At 43.8% G+C, this 17,336-nt stretch overlaps 1 protein-coding gene across 1 annotated transcript in view; it reads left to right on the forward strand.

The window, feature by feature from the left end:
• The window catches only part of CFAP61 (cilia and flagella associated protein 61), a 244,628-nt gene that overhangs the window by 129,398 nt on the left and 97,894 nt on the right, over window positions 1–17,336 (forward strand). Inside the window, exon 18 of the mRNA XM_061126429.1 lies at window positions 10,891–11,018. Within this exon, the coding sequence (XP_060982412.1) occupies window positions 10,891–11,018 (128 nt within the window). The remainder of the gene's footprint in view (window positions 1–10,890; window positions 11,019–17,336) is intronic.

Here is a 17,336-nt window from a genome sequence, read left to right on the forward strand (position 1 = left end):
TTTAAACCTATAGCTAAATATAAACTTTCCATGCATCCTGATAAAGCACATGTCCAAGATATGGGATAGGAAGGGAAGGATGGCCTGAAGTCCTCTTTCTTTAATCAAATAATGTTCAGACAGATGATACCTGACACATTTTCTGTAAATCATTTTTTTAGGAAGTGCAAACAAATAACTATACAACTTTTTTCATTTAATGAAATTCCCAAGAGAATAAACTTATCACTCATATATTTCTCTGATTCCTTACCTAATTATTAAGATATTCAAATTCTATTTTATAAACGTGCATATATTCATTTATATTCAGTATATGTGTGCATATGTGCTAAATCACTTCAGTCGTGTCCAACTCTCTGCGACCATATAGGTGGTAGCCCACCAGGCTCCTCTGTCCATGGACTTTTCCAGGCAGGAATACTGGAGTGGGTTGCCATGGCCTCCTCCAGGGGAATCTTCCTGACCCAGGGATCAAACCTGTGTCTGTTATATGTCCTGCATTGGCAAGCGGGTTCTTTACCACTAGCGCCACCTGGGGAGCCCATTCGAAAATGGAGAGGACCGTTTTTATCCTTGGATCCTTGTAGTAAAATGCCATAATTTTCAAAAGGACATTCTTTGACAGGAACAATGGCTTTCACTGCTTTTGAATTTGAGTATTTTCAAAACCTTTGAGGCCAAGCCTTCATTTTATTCCATTACAAATGGATCTCTCATGTGGCTCTAGAGGTTGAGAGTGGTTAGGCAGCTAAGACATTAAGTCAGTGAGTTTTTTCCAAGAGACGTGGATATAATAGTAATTTGTGCTTTTAGAGCAATACAGGTCAGGTCATGGATTCTTCAAACCATTTCTCTGCCATGGATTTGCTTTTGGCCTACCTTTTGCTGTCTGTTCACCCTAGAGGTGTCATTTCTCCAGTTTCTGGCTGATATTGTATTGGATATGATAACTCTAGTGCCAAGTGACTGAACCTTAACAGATAGGAGTTGCTGGGTATGATGAGGGGTGCAGAAGACATTTCTAAACACTCAGCACCTCTTCAGATGGGAAGGGAGGGATGTGGAGCCACAGGAGGTTATCCTGATGCCCATGCTAGCATCCTCACATTGGGGAATCAGTGAGTCTCTGGGTCTCTGAAAAGCCAAACATGAGTCTCCCTTTGCCTCTGCTCGAGTATTGCATCAAAGCAGCCATATTTTCAGTGGTTATAATATGAACTACTGATTCAAGATGTTATTTAATTAAAAACAAGTGAATTTAATCACCTTTATCAAATCTAAGATGCCATTATTACGGGCTTCCCAAGTGATGCTAGTGGTAAAGAACCGGCCTGCCAATGCAGGTGACATAAAATACGCAGGTTTGATTCCTGGGTCAGGAAGATCCCCTGGAGAAGGACATGGCAAACCACTCCACTATTCTAGCCTGGAGAATCCTATGGACAAGATGATCCTGGTGGGCTACAGTCCATAGAGTCACAAAGAGTCAGACACGACTAAAACGACTTAGCGTATACACGAGATGTCATTATTATAAGATAAACCCTTACTTTATGTACTATTAAGAAAAAAACATGGCCAAACTATGACACAGTGTCTTAATGAGAGCCCTGAACAGCATACAAATTGGTCATACAAGTCTTATTGCTTTGAAATTTCTTTCATCTATTCAGAGAGGAGAGCCAATTTATGTTCCCTTCAATTGCATTGTTTGCTGTGGGATGCAAAAAGAAAAAAACTTTTTCATGTGTCTCAGTAACAAAATATGACACAGTTTTGTCTACTTGTAGGCATCTATCATCCCTGATTTGCTCCCATAAAGCACTCGATTGTTGCATTGCAAGAAAATATGGAATTATAGCCATTCTCTCCAATGACTGATATTTGCTTCACTAATATCAAATTTGCACCCTGCTGTGTGGTTTCCAGGCCTTCATGGGAACATAATAAATGTTCATTTCGATGCCAAATCATGCTGTAATCTTTTTGAAGGCGTTGTCAGCAGCAGTTAAACTCATCCCATGTTGTCACATAATGCATATGACTCTCTGGAAATGATGACAGTGAATAGCCTTGATCAAGTCACCTGTGCCCAGCAAAGGACAACTGTGTCACTGCAGCTACCTGGCTGACCTCAATGGCTAAGATGACCTTGACCATGAGGCTGTTTTCAGGGATGTGCAACCTAGAACTGGTGAAATCTATTAAAGTCACTCAACTTCCAAAACACTACCCGCCCCCCCCACCTCAGATATAAATGTGTAAGAATGGTTGCCAGTGAATGCCGTGGGGTGGCAATAATTTGAATTTTTAAAACATTTACAAATAGTGATAATGAACAGGTGGGGGTATGAGTGTAGGAGACATGGAACTGATAACAAAAATATTTTTAAAAAGTGCAAGTTAAAGAAACTCACCCATTGAATTATAGAAGCTTACTGAATTATAGCCGGGCTTCCCAGGTGGCGCTAGTGGTAAAGAAGCTGCCTGCCAGTGCAGACACACAAGCAACGTGGGTTTGATCCCTGGGTTGGGAAGATCCCCTGGAGTAGGAAATGGCAACCCACTCCAGTATTCATGCCTAGAGAATCCCATGGACAGAGGAACCTGGCGGGCTATAGTTGATGGGGCTGCAAAGAATTGGGCACAACTGAGTGACTGAGCACACACAGTGGCAAAGAATTCCAGCAAAGGCCACAAGTCAGCCCCACTATCCTTTCCCCCCCTTTGCCTTAGTAATAAGATCTCAATTTTGTTACAGGCAGCAATGCCCCAACAAAGAGAATGTGTTTCTTAGAGCCCCTGCATGCATGACCATATGACTCAGCTTTGGCCACTGAGATAGAAGTAGTAGTTGGAACAAAGTTTCTGAAAAGGTTGGTTAAAGGCTGTGTCTTACTGGAAGGAAGGTCCTTTTCCCTCCCTTCTTCCTGCTTCCTGGAATGAGGACATGCTGTCTGGATCTCTGGCAGCCATCCTGGGCCATCCTTGAGGATAGAGAGCCATGCACTAGGATGGGGAATTAGGCAGGTAGAAGTCTGGCTCTGCCTCAATAGCCTTGGACTATGTATTTCCAGATTTCTTTTTCATAAAGAGAGAAATTATCTTCTATCCTGTTAAAGGTACTATTTTGTGTTTAAGCTGCATTTTCTGTTGTATGCAGCCAAGTCCAACCCTAACTGAAACAGAAACCCTCTTCTTTTTAAAAAAAATATGTTTTTACTAATTTTTATAAAATTTACTTGTTTATCCCTGCACTGAGTCTTCAATGCTGCGCTTGGACTTTCTTGAGTTGAGGCAAGTGAGGGCTAGTTGTGGTTTGTCGGCTTCTCATTGCAGTGGCTTCTCTTGTTGCAGAGCATGGGCTGTAGGGCAAGTGGGCTCAGTCGTTGTGGTGTATGGGTTTAGTTGCCCTGAATCATGTGGGATCTTTCTGGGCCAGGGATCAAATGGTGTCCCCTGCATTGGCAGAATTCTTAACCTCTGGACCACCAGGGACGTCCAGGAACCCACTTCTTTAGCTAGGGCTCAAGCTCCCACAGCTTGCCTGGGATAATGTGAAGAATGTAAAGGAGTTAAAGGCATGATTGTTCTTTAAAGAAATAAGAATTCTTTATGGGTAGTTCAGTTCAGTTCAGTTCACTTGCTTAGTCGTGTCCACCTCTTTTCGACCCCATGGACTCCAGCACACCAGGCCTCCCTGTCCATCACCAACTCCCAGAGTTTACTCAAACTCATGGCCATTGAGTCGGTGATGCCATCCAACCATCTCATCCTCTGTCCTCCCTTTCTCCTCCCGCCTTCAATCTTTCCAGCATCAGGGTCTTTTCTAATGAGTCAGTTCTTTGCATCAGGTGGCCAAAGTATTGGAGTTTCAGCTTCAGTTTTAGCCTTTCCAACAGATATTGGGATCATGGGTAGAGTTATGAATAATTTTGTAAGGCCGAATTAGGGTCTCATTCACTCTGCTAACTTTACCGTGTGCCTGGGGCAACAGTGGGGATCCTGTAGGAACCCCAGCTCACCCCTTGCCCCACGTCACATGGTTCTGAGTACACTCATCCCCGTGTTAGGAAAGCAAGTCAGAATGGGTCCCAGAGTCATCCCTCTCAGCAGATGCCATAGACGTAACAGTGTACGTTCTCCCTAAGTCCTGGAGCTGCAGGAAGTGGTAGAAGTGCCCATTCTATAAGAGAGAGGAAGGTTAAGGGAATCCTTCAGAAAACAAGGCTGAAAACCATGGCGTTGTCCTGACAGCCCCCTCAGGCTGTGCTGGGACAGGTGATGGCATTCCTACCTTGCTTCTGAACCTTTTAATGACTTTTCAAAATTGCATTGTGCATCTGTGGAAGAGATGTCCCACTTATTGAATCTTGTTCATGTGTCTGTATCTCCTTACTCTTTTTTAATTTGGTAAATGTTGCAATACTTTGCCCATAAGAGGTCAGTTTGTGAACTTTGAACTCTGAAATGGACACCAATATTTATAGCGCTGTCAACCTGTCATTATTCATCTTGATCAAATTGGGGGACAGTGGGGCAGCATTCTTAAAAAGAAGAGAGAGAATGGAAAAGTGTAAGGAGGAAAAAAATTACATTTGTAAGGCAAAAATAGGCTTATTAAGAATTTCAGAAACTCTATTTCTAATGGCTTTGAATCTCTCCATCTTCCATTTTCTTGCCTGGACAGAGCTCCCTTTGAAGTCTTTGGACGCTTTCTGTAAGAAAAAATAGATACACATGGGTGTGGAGCTGAAAATGGAGCTCCTTGTTTCGCCCTTTTAAAATGTGTTTTCGAAGATTTGCCTTTCATATTGCAGATGGGAGAGAGGATATGCAATTTTACCTTGTGTAACATCTTTGCCTGAAAAGCTCCAAGTATTTGTCGATGTTTTTTAATGAATAGTTTCCATGTTTGCCTGCTGAGGAAGGCAGAGGCTTGTGTAATTTACTTCCATTTTACACCTGAGGAAACTGATATTTAAGGAAAAGAGGCTCAGAATTTCAACCAGTAGCAGAGTTAAGAAAACAAGCCCAAACCTTGCCACCAGGCTAATGATGCCCAGTCCAGTGATCCTGGAGTTTGAATGTCACCCCCAAATGAAATGGTGTCCTTGGAAAAAATTCATCATAGACATTGTCATGTCGCATTTTAGTAAGAATCGGGTTTATTGTATAGGATCATTTGTATTTATTGTCACTGCTTCTAGTTTAATGGCCTGTTTGTAATTTTAGTAACTTCTGATTTTGAAATTGAGTTTCAGTCGTGATTTTGTTGTGATTCTAACTCATTCTAAGTGCAAAAGAGAAACTTAAGCAGTTGTGAAAACACAGAACTCAGGTCTGTATATACCAGACAAAGTTATATTTTGACTAGTTTTTTTGTGCACACAGAACAGTTAGCGCATTTGCATACAACTCAAACCCATGTCTTTAAGATCTCTTGACAAATGTATGTGAATCACGGCATAAACTCACTTGAGCTTGTACATCAGTATCGTTTTTACTAAACAGATAAACTTTTATCCTAAGTGGCTCTTATTATGGGGCATCCCTGGTGGCTCAGTGGTAAAGAATCTGCCTGCCAGTGCAGGTGATATGAATTCAACCTCTGAGTCCAGAAGATTCCCTGGAGGAGGAAATGGCAACCCACTTCAGTGTTCTTGCCTGGGAAATCCCATGGACAGAGAAGCCTGGTGGGCTACGTACTGTCCATGGGGTCGCAAAAGAGTCAGACACGATTTAGTGACTAAACAACAACAACAACAACAAAGCTCTAATTATATCTAAATCATTGGTTGGTCATTTAAGCAGCTGGGAAACACCAAAGGAAATATTTTTCATCAGTGGAAATTATATCAACACCCTTTAAGATGGGCTCATGAAAAGTCAGCCTATGCGTCCTTTCATCATTGATCAAATGTCCAAAAATGTGTGGCAGGAATTGTTCAGATAAAACAAAAGCTAAACTGAAACTGAACAATGCCTCAGAAAACAAAGATGTAGCTTCTGACCCCAGGAAGCAAATAATCTAGGGTGGCAGACCAACCAGATGAATTAATAGAAGGACGAAGCCCCTCAATGAGTCACGCTGTCACTTGTACGAGGTGTTCTGATTCAGAAGTTTGTAGATGATTACAGATAAATAGCTTAAAATTTAAGCACATGCTCACTTCTATTCCCTATTTTCTCATCTCAACACCTCGCCACTTGACCTTTATCATCACTTCTCTCAGAAACCTTCCCACTCTCTCCCCTCCCCATCTCACCCCAGCTCTAGAATTTCCAAACAGAAAGAATTTCCCATATTATCCATTCTTTCTTCTCCCATCTCAGGGATGGAACTTAAGGCTTGTGTTTTAAACTCATTATGAGAGTCCTAAACTATTTTAAGGGACTTGTCTTTTAGCCTTAAAAGTTCAGCTTATACATGCTGTATGGTTTATTCCTTCTTGCTGAAAGTGAAAGTCGCTCAGTCGTGTCCAACTCTTTGTGACCCCATGAATTGTACAGTCCATGGAATTCTCCAGGCCAGAATACTGGAGTAGGTAGCCTCTCCCTTCTCCAGGGGATCTTCCCAATGCAAGGATTGAACCCAGGTCCTCCCGCATTGCAGGTGGATTCTTTACCACCTGAGTCACAAGCGAAGCCCAAGAATACTGGAATGGGTAGCCTATCCCTTCTCCAGCAGATTTTCCTGACCCAGGAATCCAACTGGGGTCTCCTGCATTGCAGGGGGATTCTTTACCAACCGAGCTATCAGGGAAGCTCTTCTTGCTGGGGCACCTATTCATCTCTCTATTTAAAATCATCCCTTTGTCTAAAAATGCTCATTTAATTCCATTAGGAAAATAGAATCATAAATGTCTCAAAAGAACATGGAGGTAAGAATCTGACCTCTCACCCATATTATCACTGGTACAGTACATAGTGGAATGGCTTATAGACACGCCTGTGTTTCATCTTTAATAACTTACTGTTCCAAAGTACATTTAATTTCTGTCTATGAGGTGTGAGTCAATAAATAGAGCTTGTATTTTTACTTTGCTATTAAGGAAATAAAAAACAGAAACAAGCATCTAAACCAGGATCTCCAGGTCACAGCACATCTTTGGTAGATGTTCAGACCAAGAAAAGGAAAACCTGGCTTGGCTCAGAGGGTCTTCCATACCTGTTTTTCTTTACTGTCAAAGTCTGTAGTTTGAAGGAACATAAAGGAAGAACACATCGTGCTATCTTCCAAAAATGCCTCGAGCTTCCAGCTTACAGGCAGAACAAACCCTTTGAAAGCCGTCTTCATTTGCAGTTGTCACTGAAAGACATTTCCAGGCTGGAAAGAATGTTTTTTTTTTTTTTCCCAAGGTATTTAAAAACTGCCTATCCTAACAAAAGGAAAACGTGGCTTCTTCAGGTTACTTCTTCATACCCAGTGATGAATATGTTTTTAATTAAAGCCTGGGCACAAAATTGGGTTTCCCGAGAACCATTGTGAGACCTGATTGCTCTCCCGAGACACCCACCCTCGTGGGTACTGATGCTGACTGCTGACACCCGAGGCCACTGTGTGTATTCAGCGGTTAGAAAGGTGATTTCTGAGGCCTGGCAGCTGTTGGTGTTAAAGCTATTGTGAGGGAAACAAAAGCCATTCTGCTCTGTTCCCCGGCCGCCTTTGTATCTTTGATTCAGGAACTGTTTCATCAATGAGGTATCATTCTTTACCAGGGAATTTCATGACTGCCCATGTTGCAGTGTCCACGTGCACTTCCTGACAGCAGAGGGGAATGTCTGAACATACCTCCTATGGAAGGAATCTTGGGTTCTGACCTCTGTGAAGATGCTTGCATCTTAAGTCTGTTAATTGGACCTTCGATTAGATGCCATCATACCACAGGCTATGCTTTCTGTCTTCTTCCCTCTAAACTGCCAGACCCAATCTGCTGCTGCCAAGGCTTGTCCTGCAAGTTTATCAGAACACAGTCCACTTCGGCAGCCAGATGTACCAGGGTTAACTAGTTTTCTCACAAAACTCTTTGGCCTATGCTGGGAAATTTTCAGAGGGCAAATCAGAGTGACATTTATTTGAAGAGGAGATACTCTTTCACCTAAATGGTATATTCATTATTGTCATTCAGAAAGTCTATCAGTTTAGGAAGTTTTTAGTTGCGTGTAAAAGAAACAAACTGGCCTAACCATCAAGGAAACAGGGCGGGTTGCATCTTTCTCCCCAGTGCTTCTTCCTTCCTTGGGCTGCACCCTTGTGTGTGACTTTGACATTCTTCCCACTCCAGGGGAGTCTGTTTCCCCATCTCTTGGGTGTTGGGCTCAGCCTTGTGGCTTGCTTTGGCTATGAACAATATTTTTTAATACCTTATTAAGAAATAAGTGGGCTTCCCTGATGGTTCAGCAGGTGAAGAATCTGCCTGCAATGCAGAAGACACAGGAAATGTGGGTTCAATCCTTGGGTTGAGAAGATCCCCTGGAGGAGGAAATGGCAACACAGTCCAGTATTCTTGCCTGAAAAATTCCATGGACAGAGGAGCCTAACAGGCTACAGTCCATGGGGTTGCAACGGTATTTCTTATTTTCACTTACCCTTCTTGCACTTTCGTTGCTGCCATGAGAAGGACAGACCCAGCTCTCTGTCACCAAAAAAGATAAGATAGGTAGGAAAATGGACATCTATATATTGTAGCTGAGTCTCTTTGCTGTCCACCTGAAACTATCAAAACATTTTTAGTTGGCTGTACTCCAATACAAAATAAGAGTTTTAGTAAAAAAAAAAAAAAAGTAAAATAAGCTATGAGAATATATTGTACAGCACAGGGAATATAGCCAATATTTTATAACAACTATAAATGGAGTGTAACCTTGAAAAATCATGATTCACTCAGTTGTACACCTGAAACTTATACTGTACATTAACTGTACCTCAATAATAGATAAATTAAAAAAAAGAGAACCATGTGAAGCCAAACTGAAAACTGCAGAGTGAAGCCAAACCCTGATGAATCCCACTGACATCAGCCTTCTTCCTGGTGACTCAGAGTTACCTGAGTCAAAATAGATGGCAGTGTTTTAAACCACTGCATTTTGGGGCAGTTTGTTATGTGACACTGTTTGGCAATACCTGACTGATACTTATTGCTCCTGTAACTGAGGAGCCCAGAGATAGCATGGGGTTCAGGTAGGATTTGAAAGAAATTCTTGTTCTATTTCTTTGTTATTCTCTTGGAGCTTCATCCCGGAATCATTTCCCTCTTGGTGACATGACAACTGTACTGTTTCAGGCTGCACATACCTCAAGCCATCTGGAAGGCAAGAGGCTTTTCTTCTTAAATCATCACACAAGAAGTCCTGAGCTTCACTCTGATTATGCCAGCAGAGGTCACATGTCTATTCTGGGTCATTGTTGAGCAAGAAGGGTGGGATTATACAACCTGGTTTGTATCAACCAGAGTCCCCTCTTAAAGATGGGAGTGGATTGTCTTTTCCCATAATCCATGGTGTGCTTCATTAGATGTGGGAGAGAGTGAAATAGATGCTGGGAGGCACCATCAATGTTAATTATGGGGAGAGTCTAAAATCTTGGAACTTTGTTTTGGATTTCTGTTAATACTTTATTTTTCTCAAGACATTTTTCTACCTCATGTTGCTGGGCTAGCTCGAGCTGGAGAGAGGGGATTTATCCTCTAGATCACACGTGTTCCTGGGTGAATTGCAAAGCATGCGACCCACCCCCCGCATGCTGCCTCAGACACTAAAAAGTAAGTGGGAACTTAGCTTTCCATAGGACTTCACCATTAAGACTTCCAACTCGTGAGGTCTCAGGATTGGGGGAAAACTAAAAACTGGTTTGGTCTACTAGATTTGAAGGTCTCTAACCTAGAGGATGAGTTAATGCTAATGTAATAGGAACTTGAATGGGAGACATGCATTGGTGTGGACATCACTCCACCGACTCTTCGCCTCCATTGCTTCTGATGAAAAGTCAGCTGCAAACCCTTTTATTGTCTGGACACACAGGAAGCATCAGATTAAAATTTTGTTGAATTTATGAATTAAAAATTGGAAGCAAAGTCTTCTGATCTTTCTAGTCTGACATTCTTCAAGAGTACCCCGTCACTTCCTTGTAGTAAAACCTTCCCTTGTACATTTCAGGCTCCCACTGAAGCCTCTGCAGGAAAGTGAACCAAACAAATCAATTCAGGTCATTTTTTCAAACATGGGCATTAAAACGATCATCTGTTACTCTCTGTGCTTCTAAGAGTCCTTCCTGACCCTAAGTCATTTGAAAGACTGAACAAGCCTTATTATCCAATATGGTTTTGTCATTCAGTATGTTTGTCATTCAATATGTTTGTCATTCAATACGTTTGTCATTCTATAAATATTACTGGACACCTACTGTGCTCCATATGCTATGAGGGATGCAGAATTGAATAGAATTAATACTTTCCATCAAGAACCTGGCTACTATAATCCAGTCATTCACAGTTTCAGGAAACCCTGGACAGAAGGGAAGATTGGGGTCTTTGATGAAACCACAGTTTCTCAGGGAGCAGCTTGCCTGTCTTCCTGTGGGATTATTCACTTTATCATCTCTAGTCATAGATGGCCTCAGTTCTATATGAAACATCTGCTAATAATAAGATTAAAAGTGATCTAGATTAAGCATTTTGATGTGCACCAGCCTAGGTATTAGGTATATTCCCATATTCTTACATTAATTTATTTGACATTCCTTCCTGTAAATCTCCTCGGGGCTGTGCAGGGGCATTTTTCAGTTTGATGTGCTGGTAATATTCTGGTTAAGTAATTGCCAATTTGGGAATGCAGACTCAGCTATGTTTTCCTCAAGTCCATTTTTCTCTTTGTGCTTTTTTCCAGTTGAGTTATGCCTTGAACCATACAAACAGAAAACTATCATTGGAACCTAAAATAACCATAAATGCCAAGATTGTTGTCGTTGGCGCATCCAATGTTGGAATTTCCTTCCTAGAAACATTGGTATTTTGGTAAGTTGTTTTACTTTATTTATTAGTTTGTTTTTAAAGGGGCCTTTCTCTTCCCACACCTGAGAGGGTCCCTTGAAAAGACAGACCTGATTTTTTTTTGACACCTCACATACCTTACCTATGTAGATTAATTAAAAAAAAAAAGAATCAGAGGAATATTCTAGATCAGAAGTTGGCAAACTCTGGCCTCTCAGGTCAAAGCAGGTCCACCTGCTTTTGAAAATAAAACTTTACAGGAACACAGTAATGCTCATCTATTTATGTTTTGTCTCTATTTTGTTAATACAGTGGCAGCTTTGAGCAGATGTGACAGAGACCACGTGGCCTGCAGTGCCTAGTATGTGTCAATCTGACCAATTCAAGATGTTTTTCATCCCGGTTTTATACTAGTGCTCACTTTTTGGCTGAATTATAAGAACCACCTAGAGCATTTGTTAACGATGTAGATTCCCAGACCTTGTAGACATATGGAAGGAGAAAGTCCCATGGAGGGCCCTGGGAGCTTGTATTTTAACAGATGTTCTATGTGATCAAACAGGTGTGGGGATGGACCAGTTTTGACTTTATGCATCAAGAACAGGCTTCAGAGGTGGCAGGCAGGCCAGGATGTTTCTTTCGATCCCTGTATTTTGGGTGTCAGGGGACAGAGTACATTCCCCCAGGACAACTGAGGTTCATGCATCTGTTTGAGCTGTTTTCTGTTATCCTTGAAGAAATGCATAATTTCTGCCCATTGTCCTGATAGGTGATTCCTGAGGCTTCTCAGCTCCCCCCACTAGCTTTCTATCTGATCAGCGAATTTCAGTCCCTCTTTAACAGGAAGAGCCCCAGGTTACTGTCAACAGCTTGTGTCTGTGGCCTGGTATCTCCACCACCAGCACGGAACTGCCAATGTGTCCCTGGCTTCTTTCAGATCCAGGTTACTTTTGTAAAAAGTCTCCGCGTGTTTTCAAACACCCTGGTTTGGAGGCACCGCAGACTCCTAAGTTAGGAGAATCTATTTCTTTACCCAAATCTTTTGCTCAAGACATATGAGAAAACTTTGGCTACCGTTCAAAACTGTAGGTGCTAAGAGGGGAGTGGGCAAAGGGGGCAAGGTATCCCCACTAGCTGAGTGGTGAGGGCTAAACAAGGAAAAGGGCAGAGGAAAGGCGCCCTAGAAGGTGTTTGTTCCTGGTGGACAGGGGGAGGAGCTAACCCCAGGTGATTAGTTTACTCATCTGACCTCACACTTAATGGAAGATTTTTTTCACTTCCTAGCCAGTTTGTTCAGTTATTCAGAACATACCCTTAGTTAACCAGATATAAGTCACCTGTCTTTAATTTTTTTAATTAATTAATTTTTGGTTGCGCTGCGTCACCATTGCTGGGCACGAGCTTTCTCTAGTTGTGGCGAGTAGGGGCTACTCTTTGCTATGATGTGCTGGCTTCTCTTCTGAAGAGCACAGGCTCTGGGTGCCAGCTCAGTAGTTGTGGCATGCGGGTTTAGTTGCTCTGAGGCATGTGGAATCTTCCTGGACCAGGGATTGACCCCATGTCATCTGCGTTGGCAGGCAGATTCAGATCCATTGTACCACCAATGAAGTCCTAATTTAAAAAAAAATATATATATATATATATATATATATATATATATATATATATATTTGGTAGTACTGAGTCTTGGTTGCAGCACGCAGGATCTTCCATCTTCGTTGCGACATTCATGCCAACTCTAAGTTGCAGCATGCAGGGTCTAGATCTCTGAGCAGGAATTGAACCCGGGCCCCCTGCATTGGGAGCACAGAGTCTTAGCCACTGGACAGCCAGGGAAGTCCCATAAGTCTCCTGTCTTTATTGAAATTAGAACAAAGTTCACAGGCTTTAAATACTGTGGTCAGTTCACCGCAATCTTGCATTGCATGGAAGGAATCATGAGATGCACTCAGGAAACTTCCTTTTCACTGCCTCTGCCGTTCTGTAGTCTGAGGTCTTCCCTGTTGTGACAGGACTCCTCACCTAAGATTCTGAACAGCAGTTGTATGCAGCCATTTTTGAATGATGAATGATCTGGGTGGAGTTGTGAAATTATAGTAGAGAAGAAGTTATCATAAACAGATCTTAAATCTTAATTTAGCTATATATCCAGTCATTATGTCTTGTTTAAAATGATTACATTGATATATACACATATAATTTTCTTTTTATGGAATCAACTTAGATTTAATAAAGACAGGTATAAATTTTGATATAAGTACTTGGTTGATTAAATTCCTCAATCAGACAGACCTTTTTAAAGCATTTTAAAGCACTCGTGGTTCTCTATCATGGTTGCACAGATTACGTCCACTAAAAATAGACCAGTATCAGTTTACGGATATCTAATCCCAAAGAGAGGAAATAGTTCTCTCATTATGTTCTCTAATTATTTCAAATCAGCAATCACCATAGTAACCTGCTGTAGATTTTACTTAACAATTTAACTGCCATTTGAACTGGATTTTATAAATGATTCGAGTTGGAATGAAATGGAAGAAACACTGTTTTCACCAAGCGCTGACCTCCAGTGAGGATTAAATCCACATTTTGGAGGCAAGATTTAGGAGTCGCCCTCCCGTGCTCCTGCTCTGTGTTATTAAACCCAGGTGGGGCCCCGTAGTTCCCAGAAAATCCATCTGAGGCCCAGTACAGCAACCTCTTTTTCCAGAAAATCTTGTCATCCTGTCATCTGGTGACAAAGCAAGCACAACCCTTTGTTCTTACATTATTTACATGCAGGAAAAACTGCAAAGCACCTTGGATCTCCTCTTCAGATACCAAAAGCAGCCCTTGCAGTAGTTCTTGGCCTTGTCATGTTCTTGTTTCCCCAAGTGCCATGATACTACTAGGATGTTGATGTGATTTGTCCACAGTCACCAACTAACACATCAGGGGGCTTCCCTCATAGCTCGCCTGCAACACAGGAGACCCCAGTCGATTCCTGGGTCAGGAAGATCTGCTGGAGAAGGGATAGGCTACCCACTCCAGTATTCTTGGGCTTCTCGGGTGGTTCTGCTGGTAAAGAATCCACCTGCAATGCAGGAGACCTGGGTTCTATCACTGGGTTGGGAAGATCCCCTGGAGAAGGGAAAGGCTACCCACTCCAGTATTCTGGCCTGGAGAATCACAAAGAGGATCACAAAAGAGTTGGACACAGCTGAGCAACTTTCACTTCCACCAACTAACACAGATACCTGGGTGTGAGCTCCACATGGGGGGGAGTGTTGAGGGGGTGTTTGGGGTTTTGGATTTTAGTACAGCATTCTGTCTGGTCCTCAGCTGCTCCCCACCCACAGCCAAACCTGCTCAGAGGACTCCCCTTCCTATCTGGTCGTCAGGCTAGTGGTTTGCTCGACAACTTCTTCTTGTCCTCATGAGGGCAAGGCCTCCTGGGCCCTCCAGTGCCCGGTGACATGACTGGCAGGCATTTCTAGAGACACACACTGCCCGCCATGTGTGTCCGCGTCCTCCTGGTCCTGGTGAGTCCTCTCATGCTGAGTTGAGTGGCCTTAGACTTTCTACGATTTCTGGTGACCTTCCTGAGCCAGCCCTGGCTGGCCGATACAGAGGGGAAAAGGGCAGGGTGATTCAGGGTGGAGGAAAAGCTCAGCCAACTTGCCCGCCATCCCCGCATCCAGGTCTTGTGCATCTGTCTTCTGAGGGCGCTGTGCCCGAACAACTCCACAGGGGGCAGAGGAGGGACTGTGTTCAGGCCCCCAGGCCTCACCCGGCAGGCGCATCCTGGCCTCCTTCCCCATCACCCACCTTGCCAGGACCGGAGGCTGGGCAGGGGGAGGACAGCAGACATGCCAGGGAGCTTTCTTGAGGTGGGGGGCATAGAGTAGAAAACCCCACCCATCTGTGGAATAGAGGGCAGTGAAGTGGAGGGGAAAGGGAACTTTTAAGACCCTTTGCTGTGTTTTTCTTCGTGCCCAGGACATTCAGGTGATGGACATGAGCTATATTAAAATTGTAGTTCTCATGATTGACAGGTGGTGTTTGTTTGGCTGCCTGCCCCTTTGGGACGGAAAGGTGTTGTCTTGGGCAGTGTAGTTGTTTGGTCTTATCCTTCCTGGTCCTTCTGCTTAAAGCCCCAAACACTGGATTTTGGCAGAAAGCTCTTGGCCTCAGCCATTGGTCCCCCTCTCCGGCCAACCAGAGCTGCAGTTCTGCCCTCCTCCCCTGCTGAGGGAGGGTCACGGCAGGGGACCCCCAGTCCTGCCAACCCTGAGGTGCTGTGACCCCAGGAGCTCCACCAACTCTGTCAGAGTTCAGTCTAAAGGGAACTCTGCGTTCTCAGATCAACAGCCAGGTCCAGAGGGGAGTGTCCATCATCTGTCAGGGAGATGCCATGTCCTAAAGGAGAGCTTCGCAAGGAAGTCAGAAAGCTCTTTCCAGAAATCAAGGGACCTCTTTCCTCATAGCCAGTCATATTTTTACCAGCTCCTTGTTCCTGCAGAACTCCCCAAAGGCAATGCTTTGACAATGTTGGGCTTTCTACAACAGTACTCCAAAATCAGTTTTAAAAAAGAATTATGGACATGCTCTACCAAAAAAGGGGGATGAGATAAGAACCGAGTCTATGAACTCATTTTATGTCTTATGTCCTTTTTACTCAAAAGTTTGGTCTGGACTTCAGCGAGATCAACATCGCCTGAGAGCTTATTAGAAACACAGAGCCTCAGGCCCCACCACTGTCAGTGTCCCAGATAGACAATTTATCTTCCAGAATTGTACACAACAGCTTCTTCCTTCTGTCTTTGTCATCAAGCCACTGAGCTGAAGCAGTTACTGTTTGATTCTGTTTCAGCTCATGTGTCTCTATGCCTTGTGTATTATATTATTTACTCCCAATTATGGAGCAGCTCCTTTTAATCCATTACTTAAAAATCTTTCCTAATTGAATTCTGATGTAAAGAATCTCTCGAGGAGCCTCTAATGGCCCTCGAGAAACGCATGAATGAACCCTGAGATGACAGTGACTGAAAGCAGCCCCGGGTGGTGTCCCCACAACTCTGGGTGGTTGGAGGAAGATGCCCTTTGGTTCTCGGGGAGCTCCAGTGGGCACCAGGTCCCCCACTGCCTCGTCCTCCACTCCTGCCCCCAGGAAGAGGTGTCAAAATTCCTACCGTGTCGTCTCACCCCAGGGTGAAATTTCTGGCTTTCGACCTGGGCCTTGATCCCACATCCCTGTGGGCATGTCAAGGTGACTAAGAACAGCTTCGAACTACAGGGCACGTTTGCGAGGCTGCAGTTGTGCCAGGTGACCGGAACACGCGCTATCAGGTGGCGCAGGACCACGCCGCGCCCAGCGTAACTGTGGATCTGGCGGATGCAGCCGAGCGCTTGCAACTTAATGAGGCTTCTTATCTCCACCTTTGTCTGAGGACAGCTGAGGTCTTCCGTGTGGCCTGTCACTAATTAGGTGATTCATTAAGTAGTGCTTACGTGCCGATCTCAGAGCTGAATCCCAGCGAACAGGTTGCTGGCTGTCCTGTGTGTGCTGCCAGCCTCTGCCCCAGGGACTGAGGGCCCTGTGCTGGCTCTGATCACCCTCTGGGTACCCTGGAAATGCGGGGTGGTGGCCGGGCCGTGACACCTGCTGCGGAGCAGGCAAGAGATCCCTGGGGCAGGTCACGTATCACCGCTTGTTGCGTTGGCACCACGATGGGGCCTGTGGTAGGGGTGTGGGGAGCGGGGAGGAGGGCTGGTACAGAGGCCCCTCTGATGGCCTGGGGAGAGGCAAGGTGAGGGGCGGGGATAGTGCCTCCCCAGGCAGAAGGAGCTGACATCCTGCATCCAGAAAAGACTGATCCAGAGCCATCCTCGTCACCATCAGCTTTCCTAATCTGATCCTAGTATTGAAGCGCACAGGCATCCCTGGGTTTTCCTGCATTTTGCAGATGCTGCATTTCTTTTATAAATTGAAAGTCTGTGGAAGCCCTGCATTGTCAGATGACAGTTAGCATTTTATAGAAAAAACGTATTTTTTAGTTAGTACGTTGTTTTTGTAGACATCATGTTACTGCGCACTGAATAGACTATAGTGTTTTCAAACATAACTTTTGTGTGCACTGGGAAACCAAAAAAAAAAAAAAAAAAAATACAGGTGACTCACTTTATTGAGATATTGGCTTTATTGTGGGTCTGGAACCAAATCCACAGTATCTGAGGTGGCCTGTGACTAAGGTTAAAATAAAGTATCTTCACTTACTGACATCATTCCTTCCTGCTCCCTTCAGGAGATCTTTTCTCATCTCCAGTGGCTCACTTTAGAGGCTCCCAGAGCAAAAGGAAAGC

Source organism: Dama dama, chromosome 23 (genome assembly GCF_033118175.1).
Source record: "Dama dama isolate Ldn47 chromosome 23, ASM3311817v1, whole genome shotgun sequence".
NCBI lineage: Eukaryota > Metazoa > Chordata > Mammalia > Artiodactyla > Cervidae > Dama > Dama dama.